The 27820-nt window shown below is 39.6% G+C and overlaps 1 protein-coding gene across 6 annotated transcripts in view; it reads left to right on the top strand.

The window, feature by feature from the left end:
* Nucleotides 1–27700, top strand: part of ULK4 (unc-51 like kinase 4) — a 219654-nt gene extending 191954 nt beyond the window's left edge. For 3 of the 6 annotated variants that reach the window (XM_029961912.1, XM_029961910.1, XM_029961911.1), the window contains exons 36-37: nucleotides 23909–23997; nucleotides 25394–25541. In XM_029961912.1, the coding sequence (XP_029817772.1) occupies nucleotides 23909–23997; nucleotides 25394–25484 (180 nt within the window). In that variant the 3' untranslated portion in view covers nucleotides 25485–25541. Of the gene's footprint in view, nucleotides 1–23908; nucleotides 23998–25393; nucleotides 25543–26905 lie in introns of those variants that run through there. The other 3 variants (XM_018075381.3, XM_029961913.1, XM_029961914.1) reach the window with 3 other exon arrangements.
* The last annotated feature ends 120 nt before the right edge of the window (nucleotides 27701–27820 follow it).

Below are 27820 nucleotides of genomic sequence, written 5' to 3'. Positions count from 1 at the left end.
TCTATAGAACTTGCCACATCTATATTTTGCCTTGCATGTCATGACCCAGTTCTTGTAAACCAGACCTTTGACCACTGCTAAGAGTACAAATAAATAATTTTAGTGACTGTTATATCTGTGAATCAATAAGGTTGGAAAAGACCATTAAGATGATCAAATCCGATTGTTAACCTAAGACTACTGAGTGCACCACTAAACCATGACCCTAAGCATCACATCTGTCCAGTTTCTGCTTAAGTTGCAAAATAAAACTTCTTTATTTTTCTTTTTCAGTTACCGTAAGTATGAGAATAGGTAAGCTGTTTTCTTACTGTGAATAAGAGGCTTTAGAAAATATCACCTTTACTAGTTATACCAGAAGGTTTTACTATGTGAACGTTTGTTGTCTTCCTGGAAACCACGGGTAAAGAAAATTTTATCTTTCAGAATGTTCTCTTTTATGATCTGTCATCCTTAGTTAAGAGTCCTTGACAGGGCAGAAAACAAAATCTTAACTTCCAATGAATATGTAAAGAATTTACCCTAAGCAATTTAATAGCAGTGTTAGAAGCAATCCATTGTGGGAAAGTGACAAAAACTGTGTATTCCAGTGACAGGAGGTGGAAAGTTATCTTAATTATTTATCTTCAGTCATGGTAAAATTATTGCAAGCAGATAGTTAGCATCTACCTCTGCAGCTTTAGAATTAGAAAATAAATCACAGCCTGTGTTAATTGGAACTCATTTTGACATGGTGCAGAATGCTGGTATCGATGTTGTATGGCATTGTGCTTCAAAATTAAAATTTGTTTAAAAGTGGTTATTAAATTTTCCCTTAAGAACTATAGCTCAGCTCCTGCATTTATCTTGATAAATTGGAAAGTTGTTGTTTAGGAGAATGAATGACTAAAGAAATCTGCTTGCTATTGTTAGTGTAGTTTACATACTATAGTACAAGCCACTGACATGGGTATGTTTTTCCTGTCCAATATAGTTGTAAATCCTTGATCAAAGTTATTGTGCATCTTAATTGGTTCTTCTGTATGTGATAGAAGTGTTGATGGGTATGATTTCAGAGAAAAAAAATTCTATTGACTTGATGAGGTCCCTGTAGATTTAATTTTATTTCTAAAAATAAGGATACGTCATGCAGAAAGTTACAAAGTTTCTGTATTAATTCCAGCTTATTCTATGACCTTAAAACTTATCTAATATCCCAGAAACTGTAGTAACTATTTTTTGTTTAAAATTACTTTGACAAGGCCACTATTAACAAAAGCATGAGTAACTTGATTCAAAAGAAAATAATTTCATTTGAGAGACTTGTGAAGACAGAACCTTGTATGTCTGAGTTTTGCTTGAAAAGATTGGTGACAGATAGCCACTCGAGGTGTGCATCAGTAACAGGCTCCTCTGCCCCTTGGTCCCAGCTAAGATGAAGCTACAACTGAGAGACTCTTAACTCTTAGTACCCTCAGTAAGAGCAAATCAAATCAGCATAACCTTATCGTGGAAGGACCAGTTGAAATGAGGAGTTGGGAGTGGATTTGAAATTGTATCTGTAGAATATTTTTTCATTAGAGCTGTTTTATCACATATAATTGGTAATTTATTATGGGAAAACCTTGAATCTGTATTTTTATTGTCTTCTCTTTATATTGCTACAAATATTCCATAATGAACTCAATATTGCTTGAGAGTATGAAATATTGTACCTGGGTAATATTCCCATTACAAGCTTACTCCTTATGTTGATTTTTATTTATCTGAATTTCCTACAAGGGAAGTAGAGTTAGAAGTCCAGGAGAACCACTATTCAACTGGGATAGATAAAGAGGAACATTTCTAAGTGTGTCCCATTGGGTCTGCTCAGTGGAGCTGAGTAGACTGAATTGTTGTGGGCAGGAGATGCTTCACAGCCTTTGTGCACTCCTGTTAAAACCATGGTAGCAACAGACATATTTAAACATCTGTCATCAGTGTTATTCTAGTATAATTTCTATAATAATGGGGAGACAGGGAAGACAGACAAAGCTATCCTGGGAAGCCATTTATGGCAGTACAGTGCTTAGGACAAACACTGTTGTGATGCTAGTGAGACAGAACATGCTAAAAGCATGCTATCCAAAAGACAGCAGAATATTTATCTATTATTTTCCCTTGTGATATAGACAGGGATTAATATGGCATGTATTGTTGCCTCTTATTATTGGGGTTTTCTGACATTTTTCTTGTTGCCTGTAACTTCGGGATGTTTCATCTGTGATTTTTCATAATAGATGTTGGCCTCAGGTTGAAATTTTCCTATGCTGTTCTTGATGAAACTTTCAGTTTTCTGGAAGATTGCTAAGAGGTATTATGTTATTATTATCTGGTCATAATTTTAAAAATTCAAATACCTTTTGTTTAACTCTGCTTTTCTGAGAACTTACTACTGGTGGCAAGAACTTGACTTCTGTTTTGACAATGTGGGTCTTGCCATCCCTTGAAATCTTTTCCTATTTGAAATGTTTTTAAAAGCTTGAAACTCTTAAACATAACAGCTCGTTATGTGCTCAGTAAAGATTTCTTCTGTATTAGAAACAAATATCTCAAAATTCTGTTCTCTCTGAGTATGCTAAAGCCTCTTGCAGCTAAGCAGCTGATTGTACAGTCCCTCAACAGCTGCTGCTTCCATTTAAACACTGTGTGCATCATCCCAATCTGAGATGGAACCTGGACCTTATCTTCTCCACTCCTGTGTGTAATAAGGTTGTTAGTATGCCACGCCTAAAAATAAGTATATTCCAGTGAAGAGCAAGAGAGTGAAGTGAGAGCCTGCATTTCGTGATTCTTGCTTTGGGCTAAAATGAAACAGAGCTACAGAACTGAGAGTAGAACTTCAAATTTCCCAGTACATTCTGGGTCACAAGAGCCAATGGTCTGGAAAATGTAAATTTAATGCCTGAGCTAATGTTTTCATGTCTGTTGATTTATTGTGATCTAAAGTTTGAATTCCCACTGGTTGGTCTTCTTCATGGTCTCATGGAATCAAATCAACAACTGGGGCAAAATCAAAGTGCTGTCTTTTAGTCAGCTCTTTAAAATGTGCACTTCCTTTCCTACATGTGTATTTTCTGCGCTCTCTTTAAAAGTCTGCAGCTGAAAACTTGCTTAATGTTTTCATCAATCTTAAAAACTCTCAGAAATCTCTTAAAATAGGGAATGCGTCTTCCTGTAAGGCATATTCAGAAAAGTGTGTGCAAAAGAAGAGCATAATAATCAAATAGTAGTCCTGCAATTTTAACTACAGAATTCATTATCAATTACATAATAGCTGAAATTACTACTAGTTTTGTGGTAACCAGAGATTTGGGCTTTGCTGCTTCTGCATCTGTGCTGCATCTATGTATGTGTAGAATTCATATCTGAAGTCAGTGTTTGTGTCACATTCAGTGATAAACTATTATTGTCAAGGACACTGACTCTCCTCAAGCTGACTGATAAAACATGCTGGTTTTCAGGGATCTCTCAGCTCTGCCTATCAATTTACAGACCATGCAGTGCTTTGGAGACTGCACTTGTTTCATTGCTTGACGATCTCTGCTGTGGAAGGGGAACGACTCCTTGTACTGACCAGTTACCCATGTTGCAAAATGCCAGACTGGAATGATTTCTTACTGAAAGGCTGTAAAAAATGGTATCTAACTGATCTTTCAGTTATTCTGGATGGTGTGCTGTAGTTGTATGCATTACTGTGAAGCATAGGTTATATTTGTGTAGTCTCTCTGCATCTGACAGATATTCAGTAGCTGAGGCATGCAACCTTGGGCAGTAGAAGAAATGTTGATGCAAGTGAGGGCAGCTGACTGGGATGCCAGGGCTGAACCAGCTTTCGCATTTGAAGAGAAGTAGGATATTTCAAGTTTGTGGCTTGAGAGTCTTGATTAATCATAAGAGCTTCTGAATGTCCGTGTGACAGTTTTTCATCTGGTTGGTTTTGTGGACTTTTTTCAAATCTATAACTTGTGAAAATACTTCTTGGCTATTTCAGGTGCATCACTACAAAATCCAAAGCTTTGGAATGCCGAGCTCAGAATAATTTGATGTGCCTAAAGGCTTCTAAATTACATTTAGTTGATGGAGAAAATTGTGTGTTTGTTACATATTGCATTTTGAAACTTCTGAATTTGGCATATGATTTACATTTATGCATAAATTTCCTTTTTAGAAAAAACATTTATTGGTTTGAACATATCTTAAGTGCCTCAGGTATTCCTTCTGTCCTTTTGCATTTCTGAAACACTGGTTAAATATGAACATAATTTTTAATTAGGTTTCCCCAGTGCTGAACTGGCTGCAGTCTGGTCTGTTCTCCATTAGTTTGCTGGTCAGAAGTTGTTGACCTTTAGATTATGCTACAAAATCCATCTGTTGCTGCAGGCATCTGTAAAGAGAGATGTAAAGAAATATTATCTCCTGTCAGTCAGCCATGTAAACAAACTCAAATATAGGCAGCAGCTCAGTTTCCAAGATCTGAGTTCATTCAAAATAAGGAGAGAGAGGAGATGCTGTGAACCAGTGCTCCCTATTCACTGGAGAATCCTTTCTCAGCTGTTGTGCCCTAGTAAAATGCCATTGTCCTATTTTCAAATCCCCCCGCTTTCCATGGGAGAAGCTTCTCTGTGGATAACCCCAACCACTAATTAAATCCTCTCCTGTGATCTAGGAAGAAAAAGGCCATAACCTCCATTTGCTTATCTATCCAGGCACTCCCCATTGCCAGCTTTCAGCTTGTTCTTATGGCAGTCTCACCCAGGAGACTTCTTTGTTAGCAATCTGGTATTTGCACTTTTTGTTATGTACCCGTCAGTTGTCTATTTCCATACCCTAACCACTCTTTGACATTTCCCCTCGTTTAGTGCTTTCTGTCCTACAGCCTCTAAGACTATCTAGAGAACTTACTCTCATTTTTGCCCCTCTAGTGTTGGTTGGAAACATACTCAACGGTCTTTGGTTTACTGATAAACTATAAGTTAGTGTCCCTAATGTGTTTTAAATATGGTTGTTCCCGTAACTTTTACTCATATAAATGCCACTGATGTGTCTGAAGTTTCTGAGTCCAATTTAAAATGAGACTGACAAATAGTTCTCCTAATTACAAGTGATGTTCTTGCTCCTTCGCCTGCATTACATTAATTGTCAATGCCTTTTAATTATGTAAATTTTCCTCTACTAATATGGTAAATACACTGTTCTCAAGACTGTTTTGGTTATGTTCTCAGATGTTTGCAACATTTTCTAATTTTAACTTCCTATGTTTTATTAGTATCTCAACTCTAAACCTGTGATTTCTGTTTATCATTGAAATGCTATCATGTCTTAACTTTGCTGCACTGACATGTCCTATGACAATAATATTATTCAATTTATCTTATGTCTTTATTAGGAGTTTTTATTTAATTTAGAAAATGAAGAAAGATTTTCCTTTTTTTGGCTCTGAGAATCTATTCAGAAAATTCCCACAATCTATGCCCATCGCAAAATTATCCTCTCCCAGTTTTGTGAATCTGAGTCCTTTTCACTGCCTCGTTATCCTTTTAAAAAGTGCTTCCTGGTGGTGCTCACATTAAAGGACAAGAAACACACCCATAATTTGTTCTCAGAGTCAAAACTAGATATGCTATTATGATATATTTGTGTGCTTGTTATATATATGCTACAAATACATGGGATCATGGTCTTCGAATACTTTTCTCATTTCCATTTTCATAAGCAAATTCAGAAGCTGCACCATACCAGAAATGTCTCTCTGAGTGTCAGTTTTGAGGAGAGTCCCTCTGGGGTGTGAAATTTTTGGATAGAAATGTGATAGAGGACAGACACAGTTAGCAAGTGTCTCATCTCCAGGAGCTTTATCCAGAAAATGTCTCAAGGGAAATCATAGGAAATAATTTCAAAGCGATGAGATAGCTTACTTCCACGTGAGGGGTCCATCAGAAGACTTCTTAATGTGTGTAATATTCTATCTGTCTTAGAATGTTTATGTTCATAAATATTGTGGTGCTAAGAAAAGCTCGTTGGAAATCTGTAGTGGTAATTTAGATTATTGTTTGTGGTGTTCTGCCAAGTTGACTAGTATGTGTTATTTAGCAAGGCCAGTCATCCAAGGTGTGTACTTTTCAAAAACTTGTCTCGTAAGAGACAAAGATGCCACTCTTCTTGCTTATGGATAGTCCTCATTAATAGCTTGTCAGTTCATCAAATGAACATACATCATCTGCCATGAAGGTAGTCATTCATCACTATTTACAAAGGTTTTGAGAAACTACTGTATCTTTGCATAAGACTTCATTTTCTAGACTGGCATATGAAGTATTTCTCTGAAGACAAGAAGAGGGAAAATCTTATACCACAAAGATCATTTTTCATACTTCCAATTTTTGTCTCTGTAAGTCACACAGTTTGATCACCTCAATCTGGTTTTTAGGTATATAGAATTGTCTAAAACATTTAAGGTGTTACAGAAAGAGATTTTGGAACAATTTCATTAAGTGAGTAGTAACAGGTCAGCTGGGCCCAATGGTAACTGTCAAAGAAATTGTTGAGCCTGTAGTTGTGGTATGCAACTTATCAGATAAACCATTATCTATACTAAGATGTTTAAAAGGGCTCCAGGGATCATTCTGACAATTAACTCTGACTTCTCTAAGGCTGAACTGTTAGGAATGATAATAGGGAAAGGATGGGTAAACAGAAAGATAAATATAGCAAATTACATAATAGTCAATATAATGTCTGTGGAGGGAAGTCATATTTATCCAGATTCTCCGCGTGAGTCAATAGTATGTGAAGAATTGTAACCCGGTTTATATCGTGGACTGGGAGTTTGAAAAGGCATTTCTTAAGGCTTCTCAGTAGAACTTCCTGGAGCACCTAAGCTGCCATGAGAGACAAGTTCTTTTCACAGATTAATAGCAGTCTAAATGATAGAAAATGATAAATGGCTAATATTGTACCATAAATGTAGATTACTGTCATAAGCCCACCAGGATCTTTGCTCTGCAATGCATTCATAAATTACCTGGAAAAAGAGTGCTATGACAAAGATTTTTTTATGATACAGAATTGTTCAAAATTAAGGCTGATTGTGAAGAGTTGCAAAATATTGAAATCAAAATAGTGATTGAATGGGTGACAGAATTGCAGATAACATTCAGTAATGATAAATACTGAATAATGTATATAGAGAAAAATCCTTCTAACTATTATACAGGCCTTGAGGCTTGCAGAACAGTGATCCAAGAAAAATGTCCATGATGCCAGAAATCAGTAAGGAGCTCTCCTGTGGCTGGTCAACTCCTTTTGAAGACTGCTACCCGGTGTCTGTAATGGCCATGAGCTCTTAATTTTGGCTAAGGTCAGCCAACAGTCATTGTTACAATGGCCTATCAGATGACATACGCTTTATAGAAGCCTTTTGGAAGTTTGGGCCTGATAGGAAGGAAATATCTTTTTCTCATAGTACAGGTGCTGGGATGTAGAGGAAGTGTGTGCCAATCCTTGTGCTGCAGCAACAGGAAAAGTAGGAGTTGGTGGAGGTCTGTGGCAAGCTGTCATGCAGTGCAAGGTATTTTGGAGCCTAAAGGTACCTGCCTTACCCACCCCACTGTATTGAGTGACAGGAGAAAGAGTGTAAAGTCTGGTCCAGAGAGACCACTGGGCCTGAGGCACGTTTCTCTGATCACACATCCAACTTCTTTGGGAGGGGAATTGGATCATGTACATACATCTACTGCTTGAAAAAGTAGAAGGATATCAGGAAGCATGTTAGCAGCCTTCTGACAGAGAATGACACCCCTCTTAGAGATCCACAGGAAATGCAAGAAAAGAGGGCTCTGTGTATACACCTATTCTCCCTGGGTCTGGTTCATTCTGGTGCTTGACAAGCCTTGTAGGATTGATCATGAATGTTCAGCATGGAGACTGGGAACAGCTGGAGCTGCAGGAGGAGGTTTAGGCAGGGAAGATAAGACCGAGTGCTGGTGTTGTCTCAGCACCTAGATGAAAACCCAATAGGAAGGCAGGGGATCATCCATTCCTTTGATTAAAGAAATCAGACCCAAGACCTTGAGTTTCTGGACAGGTGGTAGCCAAGTACTTTTATCTTCAGAATGGATTTTTTCCTGGCATCTGCTAAGGGGGTCTCATCCTTCTCACCAACCATATTTCAGAGGACCACATCCAGGGCTTCTTCAAGGACTCTGAGAGTACCGATGGTGGTGGTTGTTGCCTTCTTGTATCACTGTCCCTACACACAGGATGTCTTGGGAGATGGGGCTGTGCATGTGTCAGTGACCTCCTCTAATGATGTGAAGGAACGTGACCCCTGTCATGAATTAAGTTTACTGCTTTTGTCCCCTAAGACAAATTTCCAGCACCTACTCATGGGCATCTGTGGAGGGATGGCTGACAAACTGGGTTTGGAATGACCAGGATACAGAAGGCAGTGCACAAGGGGAAGAAAGTAAGAGAGGATTAGCAGGAGAGGAAATGGTATCTTCTTTGCCCTTTTCCACATATTGTGGTGTCCCTCTTTACCTCTGCTGAGGAACCTGTCTGATGTTTGGTGGCTTTGGCCAGCTGTGCATATCTGCTGTAAAGGGGTCATCTTAGAACCTGCATTAGCTTTTTGATGGTGCCATGGACGGAAACATCTGTGGATGATCAGCAGCTTCCATTAATTAAAGGGACCACATTGTTTCTTTCTGTTCCAAGGGGCAATCTCTGGATTTGTCCTAGGACCTAGCACAGGAAGAAGCTGTTTTCCCTGGTAGAGAAATGAACTCAGTAGAGGGATCATTTGAAAAACGCAAAAAAGAACTTATCTAGCCTTCCCCATTCCATGCAGTGCCACCCAGCACATGGCTGGGTCTTGCTCTGATAGCTCTGACAGGTTCCCCGTGTGCACATGTGTGGTAAGTGAGGGAGGTTCTTACAGGGAGAAGGGTCTTGGATTAGGGTGAAAGGAGTACTTTTTGGGAGGAAGGAAAGAACTCTTTAAGGGGAACAGGCTCTATTCCTTCTATGTCAATTAATGTGTGGCTAACGCACTGATTCATACACAGGTAAAGGTCAGTCCAGCTGCATGTGGGCAGTCAACTGACTGTGGGCTTAGTTTGCAGGGTAGCCATTTGAGATAGTTATATCAGGTACCGAGAGCAAAGAGTTTTACACCTAGGAGGTGGACTCAATCTGACCCAGTAGTCAGCACAGGGAAACAATACTATGTCAAACAATTGATCTGTCACAGATCCCATTAGTGAATCGAGAATCACAGTAATAAGAGTTGCAAATAGTTCATAGGCTGAAGTATGTTCAAACAAAACAAAACATCTGTAGAACAACTATGACTAGTAAGTTAATTAAAATGATACATTTACTGTAATTTATGAGTGAAACTAGGTTCTAAATTCACTGAGCACATAAATGATTGGAAATGATTAATTGGCTTTTATTAAATGAGAAGGAGAACTAGAGAGTGCTATGTTCTGAGCAACTGACATGTGATAATGACTGCTCCTGCAGAAAAGCATAATAGAAAGTAGTCTGAGTCACTCATTAACATCTACCACTGCCCTTTCTGTAAATTATAAGTCATTAAAGCTCAATATAGCTACTCTGGAACTTAAACAGTAATTTTTACCTTACTAAAATGTTTAATTTGAATTTACTGTAGTAGTCTTAGAGGCTGAAACTCTTATTTTAAACAGGTTGGGGAAAGTAAACCTGATCCAGAAAGCCAAAGCCTTGCTTTATATTGCTGTATCGAGGGATAATAGTTAATATAAATTGTTTCATTGTCAATTCATTCCTTGGTTTCATTGCAAAGAGGGACGATTTTCCTGGCAGTTCAATGCTCTAGTGCTCTTAAAAGGTGTATCTTCTAAGAATAGTGTGAGAACATCACCTCATTTTTTACAAATCATCAAATGTCCACCTGTTGGAGGATCTTTGTGTTGGATTGAATTTAAATCAGCAGTTTAGATGTGAAAGACTCAATATCTCATTAGCAATCCCTTGATCCACCCGGTTCCCCTGGGTGCTGTTTTAGAATGATAATCCCAATCATTCTTCAAATCTTTATAAGCCATCAGTTTTAAGTGCAACTCTTAGAAGGTAAGACTTTTCCTGCTAGTTAATTTTACAAAAATACACAAACCAAAAAAAGCAACACAGGTGAGCTAGGGGCTTTGATCAGACAGGTATTCTTTTTAAGTTAGATTTAGTCATTTTAGATTTTGTTTCTGCATGTCTGATACTATGCTAAAGGGTAATCCAAATACAGTATTAAAAAAAGGGTGAAGATCTTCAAAATTAACCTCCTAGCCAATTCAGATTGGGTTGAGTGCTTGAAATAGTACAATAAATCTCTCTTTAATGTACAGAATTATTTTTATCCTCACATAAAGGTAACTTCCAGGTACCTTAACCTTACCAAAAAAAGGATCATAGATTTGGCTGAACTTCAAATCTCCTTTAAAATTCAAAAATCCTCTGACAAAGCACTGAGACTTTCTTTAAAATCTCATTGTCACTATCTCGCTTACGATAGTAGTTTCCTTAATAGAGTGCCACTCATGCTACTTGTTCTCTCTGTTATGTGGTCAGGGCCTTCATAGGTCTTTGCTGAAAGCTGGATTTGCTGGTGTCAATAGTAATTGAGTTTATTCCTTTTCCTGGAACAGTAATGAGATCATCACATCAGCTTTGCGTTGTGACGTGATTAAGTTTGCACTGTGACTCAGTTACCTTGTCCTGGAGGACAAAGTTGTAAGATTGACGGCCACCGTGGGTATAAGGAGCAAAAGACAGTATGTTGTGGCAGACATCCAGGTGCTCATTCTGCATCTGAAAACATTGTGGTTTTAAAAGAATACAATGTAAGAGTATGTAATGACTTCTTGTTTAACAAGAATCTGTCTACCTTCGTTTCCATAACTGTGTTAATATTTAAATTATTGACCTAATCAGGTTAAGTGTAAGGGCTGCAACATCTAATTTTAAGGCACACCTTGTTCATGGGAGTTGTGCAATGGCAATTGCAAAACACTGATGTAATTAGCTGCTCATCGTCAAAAATATCTGAGGAGTTTAAACGTGAAACCTCTAAAAGAAAATGAAGTGCTTTATAGAGTTAAAAATGCTTTATTTTTAACCTGTGCATATTTATTATGAATACCTCTGTGTGATATTAGCACTTTATGATTTTTTTTTCCCATAGTCAAAGAGAAAATGAGAGGAAAAAATACCCAGTTCACAGCCTGATCAGATCATACCTGAAAGCTGGGTTGGCAGTAGCCAGTTTGTACACAGTTCCATACAACTGCCTGTTCAGCTGAAGCCAGGAGTGCACAAGGGGAGGTGCTGTGAGCTGGGTGTCAAGTTCACTGCCCATCTGTGTGGGCACAGTTTGTCAGAACCCTTACATTCAATAGCATTGCCTTTAGTCAGTCATATCCATTCCTTGAACGCTACATTCACCCACAAGATAAAAGCAAAAAGCAGAAGCACGTATAAAATAAAATGTTTGTTCTCCTACCCCTGGAAGACTGAATTGTTGAAGTTTAACTTGTCTCAGCAGGCATTTCATAGCCAGATAAACATGGCATCACAAAGCTGGTTAACATTCAGCCACAGCTGCTGGACTCATATTTAATAAATGTTTTCCCTAGGACTTGCTCTGCACTTTTAGAGAAAAGTCACTTCCCTAATTTTTTCTCAGTAGACATTGACTTCTAGGCTGTTTGTTCAAGATAAACATCAAAATGAGGATGCAAAGGTCAGTCTCTGCTGTATTAGAGAGTTACAAAGAGAAACAGTCAGTTTTGCTTCCAGAGAATGCTCTCTGATACAAATTAAATTTTTTACTTCCTATAGGAAAAAGGATTTCTTCTTTGGAAATTCAGCAGATTTTGTGTTATTGCGACAGACTCCCCCTTTTCTGTGGACTTCTTTGCTGAAAGTTTTCAACTTTTCACCTCTTTGTCTTCGCCTTTTAATGACAAAAGTCTGGGAGCTCATGCTAAAGGCTCTGAGATGCTGGCTGCAGTGGAGTCTGCAGCCCTGCCTGGTCTGCCACCCCCTCCCTTTGCTGTCCTGCCTCTCTGCTGTCCCCACTCAACAGACCTGGAAACCTGTCTGATCCCAGCATTCATGCAGGCCCACCTTCATTGGCTGTCCAAGCTAAGTTGTGAACAAGAGCAAGTGAGATGAAAACAGGGATCTTATTCTCCCCTTCCTGTTTTGGGGACAGGAACCACTGGCAATGAAATGGATCAAACAGTTGAAACAGTGATTTTTTTTTTTATTATTTTTTTTAACCACAGCAACTAAACCCAACAAAACCCCTTTGGACAACATAACTGATGATGTAACTAATCTCAATTCAAACACGTTTTCTAAAAATAAGGACGCATTAAAAAATAATAGTGCTAGCAACTATCCTTTGATATCAATTTCTTGCTTGGAAGTTTAACATTTAGTGAGCTTTTAAAATTAGGACATCCATCACAATGCCATCAAGGCAAAGGAGTTGAGAAAGCTGTTGCTTGCTCTGTTGGAAATTAATGCTACTCTCCTGAGATAACACAGCTAACTTTCTGGGCTCCTCAGTCTTTTACAGCATGGAGTAAAATAGATTGGTGTAAATCACCAACAGTGGTGGTTCAAGCCAGCCCACATAACACTGCCATTCAGTGAGTGCAGGTTTCACATTCTAGCTAAGAAGCTGATAATTTCTTAAACTGCTTTAGCTCACGTACCTGACTCTTTACTTAATTGTGTTATTCTAGTTTAGCTAAAATTTGTTTAACTACACAATAGAAAAGATAAGCTGCAGTATCTGTGGTAACACTGTCAGACAGAGCCTTCTGCATGAAAAGGATCAACAATTTAAACACATATTTTATAACTTCTACATTTGTTTTTTGACACTGTGATATGTTCTTCCTTGCTTTGTGCCGCTTTGGTGATCACAGCTGGGCAGTTGCACTGGGACAAAATTGTCCTTCTCATGCCCCCACCACATGCACAAACAAGTCTTACTCCCCTCTCTCCATCTGCTGTCAAGTATTATGCAGAATTGTTATACATCACCCTTCTTTTTATACTGTCGGGCATGAGTTACCAGCTACTTGAGTTTATCCTTAAATAAAATGAGCATTGGTATTCCCTGACTTCCCTTATTAACAGAAAAGCAATATGTTGCCATTCATGCCACCAGTTAGTGACATCATGTTGGACTCAAGGTCTTTGTATCTTTTTCTTCTATTGTTGATAGAAGACTGCCAGGTTGAAGATTGTGATCCTTTTCGCTCCCTAGCATAATAAGAGCACTTCATGCATGTGTGAAAATGGCAGTTGATAAAAGATGAAAATGACTGTACAGCCCTGTGTTGAGAGAAAAAGGTGATTTATCTTCTCTTTGCAAGTTTCTGCTGTAAATCATTCAACCTTGTCTTAAAGCCCCTTTGTTTTTGCAGTCACAGTGAAAAAACTCTGAAGTGCTTACATTCATCTGTATTTTGAAATACTATTATAAAGGACAATAAGATGGTATTATGTTGGAGACAGCTGCAAGAGTTTCTCTTATAGACAGGCTGCCAGGAGCTACAACTCAATGAAATGATAAAAACTTAGGAAAGCTACCCCAGGAACCTCTTCCTGACAGTCCTCAGTAAAACTGATAGTAAGCTAAGTGTGAGTTAAGGTAGAGAGAGGAAAATCGATGTGAAATTATCAAATCACTAGTTTCTTGATGTCACTAGATCAGCTGGGGCTCATAGAGGTTGAAGCATGTGGAGTCCAAACACAACTTAATGAAAAGGCAAAACCTGAACATACTGACAACTTGTGGTTATCTACAGTGCGAGATGCAGTGAGGGAGGATGACCTCTGAAGTAGCTGTGAATGCTTACTCACAACTTGGCCTATTGAATCATTCATTCTGTTTTAAATCTTACTATGTTTATTTGGAATAAGTAGTGTAAGTCTGTAAGTATATGTGTGTCTGTAAGTATATATGTGTCTGTTAAGTGCAGATTTGGGCTGGTATTTTGGTTGATGATTGTTTTCAATCTGCAGTGGCTGCTCTTTAATGACACTGATGGGGGAGGGGAGAGAAACAAATATGGGATCTGCTCTTAATTTTGGAAAGCAGCAAGAATGAAAAGTCTTTATTCCAGTGGCTGGCATACTGTGGACTCATGTTCCTAAGGAAGGTACTTACCCACTTGTTTGGAATGTGTTTACTTTTTGAGCCACCCCCCAGTGATTATCACTGTGCTGGTATTTGGGTATTGGGAGCCCAGTACGATTATGAATAGATACAGGAGCTGTCTAAAAAAGCAGTACTGCCGTGGTCAGCAATGAGAAATATGTTCTCTTCACACAGACAGATGTTTTGCTTCGGGTTGTACAGTGAAACTGGCAGTTCTGAAACCTGCAACCTGTTTATTGGATTCATAATTCGAGGGCAGTATCATTCCCAATGACTATCACTGTTGTTTTCATTACAGAGTCCTAATTCATTGTTTCTGTGGGCACAAAAGTATTGCCAGACTCATTTGGTGTTTCAGTGCACTGTAATTTCACATAGTGCAATACTATGGGAAATACTGTTGGGGTTGCCGAGCTGTGTCATCTGTTGGGCTCATCACTATTACTTCCTTTTGACCTCCTCTATGTAATTATGCATGGATGACTTACTAGCTGCTGTAAAGATACCTAAATGCAACTGGGCTTGTTAAATAAAAAAGTGAGCAGACCAAAATTATTCTCTCTGAGGTCAGTGAGGAGCAACTAGGTGGCTGTTTGCTCTCTGTCAGGCAGCCAGAGCCATCTGTCACATGACAATAAGCAAGCATTGATTTTGGAAGTCCATTTGTTTTTATGACAGTTTTTACAATTTTATGGAAATTGAACCATTACATAAAGCCAAATTTTCCTCAGAAATTGGTGTTTTATAGACTTATATCCCTGTTCAGTCATTTACATTCCTAGTTGCATTTTACATAAAGCATGAATATACTGATCCTTTTTTCCCCTAATAAAAAAAATCTTCAGAGCATTTTTTGTATCTTTTTTTTCCCCCAGTATATGCAAGACTATCCTTGTTTGGTGCTTAAGGAAAACCTCAAGGGTTCTGTGTCCAAGTTTTATGTGTCCACAGAAACCAAGTCGATAAGGAGTAGAAAGGAACTAATGTTTGATGCTTTAATCAAAATCATAGTTCATCATGATTTTTCTAACAAGATTTTGGTGCTTTTTTTTATTCTTTAAGGATGTATTTTTCGTAATCTGTGTTAGTTCTTAATTTAACTCATCATATTCCTGCTTTTCTTGGAATGATAAATCCAATTCATTAAGCCAAACTGTAGAGATTTTTAGTTGGAATCTTGTGTTTGAGTCCAGATTATGACCAATGTGAGCATGAACCTTCTAATTTTGTTTCATCCTCCATAGAAGTTGATAAATGCCATATAAACGTTCTACTCAGGGGAAGTTATGGATTTTACATACTTGATCAGACTTGTATTGCACCAGTGGATCTGTAAAAGGACAACTTGGACAGCATCCCTGCACATCACTCTGTCTTCTATTTTTCTGAGGAACATTTTAAAGCAGGACAAGAAACAATGTCGGGTTGGAGATATTATTTTTTGGAGGCTGTATCCTTTAAATCTAAAATTCCTCAGTAAACTACAACTTCTTGACCATTCCTAGGGGTTTGCCCACTTCACCTGAGCATCACTGCATGGCTGCTCAAGGTTTTGTGTCCTTAGATATAACAGCGTTTATTAAATTGAAAATTTGCTTGCATACTTCTTTTGTATGGTAATTACCATTTAAAGGTAAGCACTTTCCAGTATGCTCTGGGTGTCACTGACTTTCCTAATAGCAAGAAGATGAGCTATCTGTGGTAATAATTCTTACCCTTACAAATGTGTAAATGTCTGGAATTACATGAATTGTCATAGCAAGAAATATGTTAGGAAAGATTCAGGTTCAGCAGTACTAGATAAACATGAAAAGAAAATGTGCATAAAAGGAAGGCCATCCCTAACCCATGGAGCACATTAATGGAAGTTTAATGTAACTCAAAACAAACTAATTAGGTCGTAAAAGATAATGTCACTGGAAAAAGAGTTATGGGAATCAACATTTAAGAGGTATTGGGAGTTACTTGTCAGAAACTTTAGGAGAAAAGAAATTTTAGGAAAAAAGCTGATTAAGAGAAAGAAAAATTATGAGGGATATTTCAATATGAGAGATTCAGAGAATGATGAACTTGAGGGGAAGTCTAGATAAGGAAAGAATCTGTTTTAGTGTTTGTTTATAACTGCTTTTAGATTTTTTGGTCCAAAACAAGCAGGAACCTCTGTAACAGCTTCTAAAGGAACATAAATGTAGGATATGAACTGTGGCAATAAAAAAATTATTCCAGTGGATTTCCCTGTTCCTTTTGTAAGGAGGAAGTCACAAGAGACCATCAGGGTAAGATGTACCTGGGGGATGATGGTCTCATCAGATCCAGCAAGGTGAGGACAGGCAAACTGCCTGGGAACCGTGGAAGAGGGATCCCAGGGGCTTGCAAGTTTTGTGTCAGCTTAGTATGTGACCCTATTTAGCTACAGCTGATGTTTGAGGTAGCTGGGATCATGGTCTGGACAGAGAGCAAAACTACTCTGAAGTGGTACCTCAGGGGAGTTATTGACACACAGGTGACAGAGGAACCTGTGCTTGTGGATGAGATCACCAGCAACAGGGTGGCAAGGGGTTATTTTTATGTTATATTGATGTTGGGCTGACTTATGAGCATGCATAACTTGTCAACACTGCAACCCTGTGTGGAAGTCTCCTGTAGTACCTTTGAGACATGTTTTGCCAGACAGGACTCCTGAAGTTGTTGTGGTCAGCTGGTTATATAATGGATGTGAAGAGGTTGCCCTATCCAGTTCTCTTAAGTCAGATATTTTCACCTCATGACAGAGAGTGGAAACTGCAATAATGGATATTTTCTGGATTATAAAGACATCTTAAATTCCTGAAAGTGAACTGAGAACACTACTTGCAATAAAACCAAATTTAAAAAAATCAAGACAGAGAGCAGTCTTCTGTTCAATAATTACCCTGCGGTTTTACAGGTCTTCTCTTATGCCACTTAGAGTTGGTAATTTTACAATTTTACAACAATCACAGAGCATGTCTCTGTGTGCAAAATGTATATGCTGAAGGGCAGAGAATAGCCTCAAAGTGGAAGTTGTCAAGAAACATCCAAAATCAATTAACAATTATGTAGCATGTGGGAGACATTCCTTGTCTCTCTGTGAATAGTCCTCGAGACAGTGTGGCTTTCAGGCTGCCGGGAAACTGGTACGGTTCCAAGTCACCGGTAGGAATTGCTTTGAACTTAGAATAAACCTGCCTACACATATACAAATTAGAAGAAAACAAAACACATGGAATGAAATCTTGGCCTTATCAAAATCAAAAGGAGTTTGCTGCTGACTTCAGTGCAACAAGAATTTTATCCATAAAAAGGGAAAAAAAAAAAGATTTTTGAACTCTAAAATCAGAGCTAAGCTGTCTGATGTAGTGTGTGTTTTCTTTCGGGTTTTTTTTTTTTTTTTGGTCACAGATACCTGCTTGTTTTCACATGTATTTGCAGGATCTGAAGGCCACAAAGTCTTTGTAATTGGGTGTCTGCAATCCCCGACTGCAGTGTGCTTGCCAAAGCACACCTGGAACACTCATGCTTTTGTAACTTTCATTGCTTGTTTTTATGGTCCAGCAGCATTGCTCAGGCCTGTTCAAATGAGTTGGGAATTAGTAACATAAATATAACTTGTCCTACTTGATTTGTTCTTCCCACACACGTATTCTGTGTCTCTCTCCAGCTGAACCATGTGTAGAAAAGAGAGTAGAGCAAGGAGGCAATGCCAGGAAGGTTTTTACCCTTTTAGAATGAACTGTCATACATTATGGAGAACAAAAATAACTTGTGACCATCCTGTGAGCACACTGTCCTACACTAGCATAGCCTGGCAAGAGTTACCATTAATTTTCATTGAACAACCTGTAAATGGACTGTACCTTAGCACTTTAAAGGGTCCTATCCCATGTACCTGCTGAGAGCACGTCTAACCAATGTCAGACTAAACACCTCACAAAAGACCAATGTATTTATCTGGGAATTTCGTTGCTGGTTCTAGTTGTTTTGCTTTTATCTTTTAGAAAATTTCTGCCACAGATATAAAATTGGCCTAATACTAGACTGCTTCCCTGGTAAATGAGACTTCACGTTTAACTTCTCCAACCTGCAGAGCCGTGTTACCTCTTGCCTCCCTGCCAAGACCCAGTGTTATTCACTCCCTGCATGGGAACCATCCAAACCTCCCTGCCTCTGTCTGTCCAGTGGAAACGGTGCTGCAGCGACAAAGATGTGACCTTCACTTGCCTAGAAAAGGAGAGAGGACTACGGGACAGCACAGGGGCCCGTAGCCAGCTGCACAGGGGCCTCCAAGCCTGAGAAAAGGCTTGGAGTTGTGATCTTCACTGTCTGGACTGTGAGTTTTCGTTTACTGTGTTAGCAATCTGAACTCCAAAAAGGAGAGCGAATTTGGGTAACTTCACTCTCAGCAGGCAGGTTTCCCTGCCCTTTGGCAACTACGCACTCCCCATGCATTGTCCGGGTATCTCAGTCTCTGCTTGGGATTCCTCTCTGAGGTTTGGTGATTAAAACATAATCATTACAGCCTCCAGTTTATAGGCTCCAAATTCTTTATTGGGTCTGGCCCTTCATTACGCAGAGGTTAACGTTACTCTATGTTACTTTGTAAGAGTAAATGTGCAGGCCTACAGAAGTGACAGATCCACTTGATCTGTCATGGGAAGTGAGGAGCTCATTTGTTATACTTCCTCCAGGCACTGCTAGCTTAGTGTATATGTTTGGAGAGCAACCTATAATGAAATAAATGCTTATATTCAGTAAGTCCACAGCCAATGGATCTGTTAGTTTTAGTTCATCTGAGTGACTCTCTTTGCAGTATTTGCTTGGTTATTGTGCTCTTCCATTGAGAAGGAATGGCTGCATATTTCTGGCCATGTCATCATGAGTTGTGAGTGACAAACCAAGTGACATGATTTATTTGATTACTGCAATGCTTGTGAATAGCTCAACACTGACAGCCTGGGAGGAAAAGTACCATTAAATGCCCTGGGATAGACATAAGATGGGTCACAATACTAGAAGGTTTTCTCTTCCAACCCAGGCGTTGTGCCTCATTTCTGAAGTTACCATCCCATTGACTTATTTGCTGGGCTGTCACATCAGCTATAGCAATATTTTTGACACCACTATATTTCGTGACATTTGTTCCTTAAAAAATGGGAATAAGGTCACACTAAGCAGCTGTGAATAGCCATCAACTTTCAGTCACCACTAGCCTAGATGACATTTGAAACAGCAGCTTTGGTTGGGGATGAAAGGCTCTCCTACTGACAGTGCCTTCAGCCAGTCAAAGATGGAAGTAGGAATGAGAAGTCTGAGATGCATATTTAAAATTGCAGGAACAGCACTTACTGTGAAGACATTCTTTGAAATAGTGTCTAGAGGGCAACAGGAGTGTGCTTAATTCTTTAATTTTTTTAGTCTGAAAACTTAGTTTTTAAAATTATGTTTCATATCTTACATAGGGTCCCAGTTAGTCCGCAGAAAAAATAAACTGCTGATTGGTTTTACTGTAGTATTAGCTAAAGATACAATTTCCATTCACAGAAAAGCCTCCAACAGGCTCTAAGTGATACTTTATTAACAGCATGTGTCAATATTTAAGTGATGCCAACATTGGACCTACAAGCATCTGGTGGTTCTGATAAACCATGGCAGCTCCTGTGTTACCTGTGCTCTCAGCCAGTGTCAGTAAAGTTGAGCAAGAACTGAGTACCTGCAAATGTAATTAGCTTGATTGTATTAAGTATTTATGAAAAAGCAAGGAAGCATCACTTTATGAGGTTAAAATAGGTGTGTTTGGGAAAGAGAAAGAAACAGTTTGTGAGAAAGAGCATTTTGAGGTGTCTTGCTTGTGTCTGTATATACAGACACGGTGGTGGCTTGTAGAAAAGCATCTGTTGAGCATGCAAACATCTCAGCAGTTGTTTATTTGAGAAGATAACACTTGAAGGTGCAGCTACATATGCTCCCAAAAACCTTTCCTCAACCAAGAAGAACTTTCAAATAAAAAACTCCTTCTTTTTCCATTATTTCTCAGTTTACGTCACAGACATCAAGCTTTTGGGTTACTTGAGACCTCAATAGAGAAGGAGCATTTCTTTCTCTTCAAAATGGTGAGAAAGTAGTTTACTGCTTAGGTCATTTATCTGAGTTGTAAATTACAAAGCGTGAGTTATGACTAATCAGAGAAAGCAGTTCAGTATTATGAAACCAACCTTAAGAAAAATAATTGTCCCCTAAATTTCTATGCTTTCTTGAAATTTGAATTACAAAAATCCCTTCTTAGCGCAAGAATGCAAAACTCCTCGATTTATTAGCGAAGTCAATATTCCAGCTGATGTTTTGTATTGTTTCGTTTTCTGCACTCATCTTTAGCAGCACCATAATAGCTGAACAGTTTTCCTAAATTTTAGGAAACACTGAAGTTTACATATCAACTATTTCTTGTATTTCTTATGGCTCATCCTTGTTTAATAGGACTGAAGAGAGGAAAACTGCTGAATGGTTGTGGTCTTAATAAAGAAGAGTAATTTTGACATTCTTGTAAAATTGCAGTGAGTGTGCAACTAAACTGAGATTTAATTACATTTTTAATTAAAGGAATAGCTATTGATTATGTCATTGAATCTGTGTTGTAGCCAGTCCTAACAAACAGCAATATTACAAGAGATCATTAAACTAGTTGTTAAAATTCCAAATTAATGAGAACAAGACTGGTGTGGATAAAAGGCACAGCAATGCTGGGTAGAAGAAAAAGATAACAAAGTAAAAAATACATTAATTTCTCAAATTTGGTGAATGATGGTTTTATGTCCCATCATTACTTATTATAACCTATGGAATAAAATTAAGATGAAAATGGAACACTTTTTAAATAAGAAACATGGGTAAAGTTTCATCTTAAAGGTGAACAGTGATTCAGACAATATTTCTCAGGAGCTCATGTGAAGCAGGATGTAATCTGTCGTATGCAAGAGACCTTCCGATTGCTCAGGAGCAATCAGATCCACCACTTGGAGATAAAGGGCAAATAAATGCCAGCGGTCAGAGCAGTAACAGCATGGGAGTAAGGACAAAACCACAGGCAGCTGTGGTTGAGATGGCTGCTGACAGCTCACCCTGTATTCAACCTGCCGTTTTCCTGCTACCACAGAGCTGGTCCTCTCCCAGGCCCACGGAGCGGATGCCTGGTGGTGGATAGGAAGCAGTTTTCTGGGCACTGGTGATGGAGAGCAGATGGGAAACCCCAGCTGCCCGCGTAAACCTGGGCAGCCCTGTTTTGTCTGTGCAAGTTCTCTGTGGGTGTAAGTGGCACTGCTGACTGGCAGGCCAGTTCTTTACCAACACCCCTTGGCTCATGTGAAGCTGTTAGTTGATGCTCTCAAGAAAATGCGTTTTAAATTTGGTTTAGACTTACTTTAAGTGATTTTAACCTGCAGGCAGCTTGTGCTGATCTTTTCTCTCCTTTTGCTACCACTTTTACTGCTGAAAGGGTCTTACTGAAGCATTTTGTCAGATGGGAGTAGCCCCTATGGGTAGGTACTGCAGAAGCCCATTGCTTGTGGCTGAAAGCTTCTCTGAACAGTGAAGTCTAACAGAGAGTTAGATGATCTCATGGGTATTTCTGTTTCTATCTGTTACAATTTTTGTGCATATAAAGCCATTTTAATCCTTTCCATTCAAGTGCATTGTATGCACAGAAATGTTTTCTTAATAGTGACACGAGAGGCATGCTGCTACATGGGCAAGGTTATAGTCAGACCCTATGACTGAGTTGGACTAAGTTATTTTTGGAAATAGATCATTTCAGAATTAAACCTTCTTCTTTTTACCAGATTTTATAGTTGAGTATATTTTGAATGTTCTGTGTATGATGCCATTGGCTATTTTGTGAAGAGACTATCAGGGTTGTACAGATGTCAGCACCCAAGAATTAGGATGTAGTAGAATGAGAGATAACTGTAACCTTTGTTGGCTGTGTGGTTTTATGGAGCATGATTCAGTCCTAGTGACTTTCCTTCTCCCATGACCTGTGGCTTTTTTAAGTGTGCAGGATAAACAAGTGGCACAAATGTGGCAAGTGCAGAGAATGTGGCAGCGGCTGCTGAGCTGCAGAAATTGTAGAGAAATGTTTGGTAGAGGCATGAGCACTCTTTAGGAACAGAAAGCAATTTCTTGTGGTGAAAGCATTTTTCTCCTTGTATTGCTCCTATTATGCGTGGTGGTGTTCTCACATTCAGAACCCAGATAACAAAGCTTTTTCTGTGTCTAACAGGTAATAAATACAGAAGAGTGGATTACTGAAATATAAACTGAGAGAGTCAGATATAAACCTCAAGATAGTAAAAAGTTTAATAACCTGTAATCAGGATTTACCAATGATTTGTGCTTAGGTAATGGCATCACTGGTTTTTTTCCAACACACAGGATATGTTTTACTTTACTTCAGGCAGCTCCCTGTTCCCTGTAACTGCTAAACTACAGGATGTTATGATTATAGATGTAGTGACACTGTTGTTGCAGAATCACTGCTGATAAATTATGGTGGGATGGCAGCTGTAAATACAGCTTCTGTTGTGATTTAAGAGGGAGATGTGAAGGCGTATTGCCCAGATGCTTGATCAATGGTAAACAGGGCCAGAAGCAGCATGCTAAAACTTAAAAGTCCTTGCCAGATTTTGGGATTTGAAGTCATCATTTCAAGCATTAGCTCCTCCAGTATCAAAATAATCAGCTGCTCTGGTCCTCCCCTTCTCCTTTGTCTCCAGCCAAGATTTATTTACCTTTGCAAGCAGGAGCTGACACGCAAACCATTTTTTTCAGTAATTTTTTTTGAGATACAAGAGCTTCTTCAGCAAGCTGCCAAGTCACTAGTGTCTATTTGAGCTACAGTGCTTGTGGCTTCATGTCATGTCCCTTGTGACCTTCCCATTCACCTGCTTAACTGTCAGGAAATGTGTGGCCGTTTGGAGCTGTGTAGTTCTGCTACTTAAGGCTGGAGAAACAATAAGCCAGTCGTTACAGATTAGTGTAATAAACCACATCAGAAGCAAAATCAGCTATAATCAGGATTCATTTGATGCAAAAAGGGCACATAGCTTTGGTCACTCAGCCCCCTGCTCTGTAAATGACAGTCCTGTGCAGGTAATACTCGTATTGACGGATGAGATGGCAAGAAAAATTTCAATATACAATTATTAACTTCACAGTGATTTTAACCTGGCTTCTCTCAGAGAAACCCCACACATCCTGATCTGAACTCTGGTAGAAGCTTGGTTATTTTTGACCTGAAATGAGAAATGAAAATGACTGCCTCCCGAAGATCTCCCTGGGATTCAGACTAAAATGAGGCTTGTATTTGCATTGATACTAAGGACGAAATCAGGATTGGCAGACCGACGTGTGTATTTGCACACATACTGGGACTCAGAACATGGCTGAATATTGTTCAACCAAGACATCTTAGCTGGTCTCTGCCTATAATTCAGTCCTATTCAGTAAAAGGGATTTTTTTCTTGAGTCTCTTTAATGTCACATTCCATTTACAATTGTAATAAATGCTGTAACTTGTTTCCCTCTCCCCTATCCCTCAAAAAATGACAGAGAGGAATCTTTTGCTAAGCCTTTGATAACAGTTCTTTCTTTTTGTTCCAGATAACTTCAAACAAGAAGCACTTGGAGAGCCTGAAGAATGATGGCAATGCTCTTATCCAAACTCTAGAGAGCCTGGCCCAAACTGCCAGGTGAGTTCCCTCAGGCTTCCAGGAATTTCCAGGGCTGAGAGCGCTCCCCTCCTCTTTTGTCTGCGATGGTCTTCTCCTGTAATTCTGTGCACTATGAGCTTCTCAGGTTTCTGTCCCTGCCCCCTCCCCGCACTCTCTCCTCCAAAGTGCTCTCATTCAGCACTTATGGCATGCTTTGATCCTTTGATCCCCAGCTGGGTTGAGCTGCAGTGTGCGGCCCTGTCCAGCTCCGTGGGTGTGCCTTGGTGATTTCGCAGCTTGCTTGTTTTTATAAATTTATTATTTTATTCCAAACACTTGGTTTCTATAACCAGATACCTGTCAGTGGTTCTTGGCTGGATGCACAGTGCGACGTTTGTGCCCTGTTTTAAGGTGACTGTGTTTGGTGCACTTGCAAGCTGATTCCTTTAAGACGTATGGATGAGGAACAAAACTGCTTTTGTTTAAGAATACCTGTGGCATCTCCGAGAAGGCACGAGACTTAGGGGAATGCCGTGGCCTTCTCTGCATGAACAGAGGTGCTAGTCCCAACAAGCTGGCCAAACTTTAGCTCATCTCCCATAGACTTTGCCTCATCTAATCCCCTGTGGACATATGAATGACTGTTCTCTGCCCCTCAAAACAAATTTTGCACTTCTCCTATGGACTGTTAGGCTTCACTGTGCTCCTGGTTGGACTAAAATTCATAGAGAAGTTGTAGTTTGTAAGTCAGATTTTGAAGCACTAAGATAATCCTTTCAGTGCCCTTTGTGCTCCCAAATGTAGGCTTTTGGGAAAATTGGCTCCTCGACATTGTGTCAGTGTGTACCCTGTGTTGGAAGGAAGGAGGGGCGTGAGCACATGTGGAGAGGAAATACTGGGATGTGCTGAGTGTAAGGAGATGCACACTGAGGACTAACCAAATCTGTTGAGAACAGTCAGTATCCCTCTCACACACTCAGCTGCTGACTCACAGGTTTTTGTATGACACATTAAATTTTCTATCTGAAATAAAGCATCAGCTCACCCCAAGGGAGACACAGGCACCACCACTGAAGATGATAATGGAGGAAGATGGGTTTTCTTCTGTTAGAACCAGCTTTCATTCTATTTTGTAGCATTCCAGCATTAGATGCACTAGACTGTCTAGTGCACATCGCTGTCTTTGAGTCTGCTTTTCTGGCTTCCTCAATAGTCTGTTACAGTCTATACATTTCTGTATGCAGAAACCCACATGCTACAGAGTCCAAATAAACAGCACTCACTCTTATTTAACACAAGATGCTCAGTAGATGAAATTCTGGCTGATGCCATTGAGAAGTGTTTTGATACATTAGAGTGAGCCAAGTTCCTCTGCTGTGCTGAGCTCCTGCACTGAGAATTCACTGATTTCATTTCCCCTCCTCCCCTTCTTTAGGGAACACATGCCCCTATCCATTTGCCTCCAGAAGAGACCAAGACCATTACAGCCTGGATCTTGGGGCTGTAATGGACTCAGACATGGATAAATTGGCAACAGACAAGCAGGAGAAGCCTGGAGTTAGCAAGCTTTATCAGACTTAGTTAAATGGCCATTTGTTTATGTTGCCATGTTTCCTTGTGACCTAATAAACTTGATCTCCTCACCTGTGCTTTGAACCTGGTTAAGGAGCCTCCCTGTATCATGCAGAATTGGAAATGTTTTAGAGAAGGCTACAACAAAGATCCTGGATGTAAGCCATCCTGAGTAGTCTAAGCTCCCAGGCCCTTCCACTCACATATTACCACCGAGTTGAATTGAGGAGTAGTTTTGCTTTGCTCATTTCTTACAGACAGGTTTCTAATCTCTCACTCTTCCTATGTGTCAGAAGGGAGATTCCAGCCAAGTCACATGCCAAGAGGAAGGCACTGCTTGAATTGCAGCTGCTTTTGGTGCTCCCCTGTTGCCCTGTAGCGGCCATGGATTGTCAAACTCTTATCTCTGTGATGCATCCTCAGCTAGTTGCAACAGGTAGTTTTAAGAGTGACAAAACCAACCCATTTTGCTTAGTAACCACCTGGAATAAAATCTACACTTGAAAATGTGGGCTTGTAGCCATTTCTCAGTGAAGACAGTTGCCAAGATGAATTTGTTTCAGAAAACTGAATTTTCTGATTTAAACTGCTGCTCCTTAAGGCATTGGCTTACATAGTGTGAACTGATCATCTGGATTTCCTGGCTAGCTCTGCATTCCCCAAAGTGTGGAGTAGCATCAGTAGGTATTGTCATTAGCAGCAACCAGGGAAGTTGCAGACCGATCTGCTGCTGTCCTTTCTAAGCTAAAGATGGGGGATGGGAATCTATAAAAACCCAAAAGACATGTTTCTGTGGACAAGCAGTATTGTGTTAAAGCCTCGGTTCCAATGCTAGGAAAATAAGGTGTTTCCAGAAGGAAAAATTTGGCAAAATACGTATACTAAAACCTTAGGTGAGAAAGCAAAGGGCCCCACCATTTGATCTCAAGCCTGCAGTGCTGTGGGTGGAGGGGCAGTCCGTCCTCCTTGCAGGAGGTGGGCAACACCTGGAGTGGAACTGCCTACCTGTGCAGAGCAGCGCTGCAGTAAGAGCTGTATGTGTGAAAACACATTTTTCTGTCAAGCTGGGAATGTGTGTGTGTGTAGATTCATGGGGAGCATGATAAATTATATCTTTTTTTTTTACAGAGTTTTAACAGAGGAGGTTGAGTGAGGTAGCAGTGACTGGGAATTTGAGCTGAAATTCACTTCTACACAAGATTTGCGTCAAGGCAGAATCAGAAGTTACCTGTTATTGCTTAACAGAAAAGTGGACATAGAGCGCAGTTAATGGCTATTCAGAATTTTCTAACATACATAAAGGCAAAGGTGGAATTTGAACAATACGCTTTTTCCCTGAGAATGTCTAATAGATGTTACTCTTTTTAATTCCTAGCTCTCATGCTGATGTTGCTGTTGCTTCCTTGGCATTTGAAATTTTGAGAACAGCGGGACATGAAAATATCAAGACTACCAAGTGAACCGGTTTTGACTGGCCCACCGAAATGTGCAGTTGTGTGCACTGCTCAGCACCTCAGTCCTGCAGGAACATCTTCAGATGAGTTGAGCAGATGTAATTTAGCAAGCTGAGTTGCAGCATATGCAGGAATTTGGGAGGCTTCAGGAAGGGAGGGAAGCTGGTTCTAGGGGGTGGTTTGTTTCTTAAACCCCTGTAAGGATGAATTCTTGGTTACTACTTTACCTTGTTGGCATTACATTATGTAGCTCAAGTATCTGACAGTTTGAAAGTGTAAATTAAATAAATAGTACAGTTATTTCACAATATAAAGTGTTTCACTATTTTAAGCTGTTATTAGAAATGCTTTTTTATCTTTTGGACCAGGTGACTGCCCTGGCTGTTCATCTTAAGGGGTCCCCTCATGCTCGTGACTGGCACTAGAAAATACCTTTTCATCAAGACAGGCAATATTCTTCACCGCAAGCAACCAGAACCAATCCCTGTGATCACACAGAGGCTGTGTATGAATGATACATGTTACTGGGTTTTTACCCAGTAGCATGAATTTTTTGTGTGTGTGCCCCACTCTTTCCCTAGTTTCCTGCACAGCTAAAACTGCACTGGTGGAGTGTCATTCTCAGCTGCCAATGCTCCTGGCTGGAGCTCTTCTTCGAAAATAGGTGCAATGATGACCCTGGCAGTTTGGCATATCCCCATGAAAAGCTGGTACCCTAGGAATGGTCCTTTAGAGCTTGCAGATACCACAGAGTGTAAAGAATTAATGTCTTCTCCACATGTGCAGTTAAGACCACTTCTTAATGTCTGTCTGTCAGTGCAGCAACTCCATGTTCC

Source organism: Manacus vitellinus, unplaced genomic scaffold (genome assembly GCF_001715985.3).
Source record: "Manacus vitellinus isolate BGI_N305 unplaced genomic scaffold, ASM171598v3 scaffold_3_pilon, whole genome shotgun sequence".
In the NCBI taxonomy this organism is placed as follows: Eukaryota; Metazoa; Chordata; class Aves; order Passeriformes; family Pipridae; genus Manacus; species Manacus vitellinus.
Note: the sequence above shows the minus strand (reverse complement) of the source record. Positions and strands in the feature narration are given on the sequence as shown.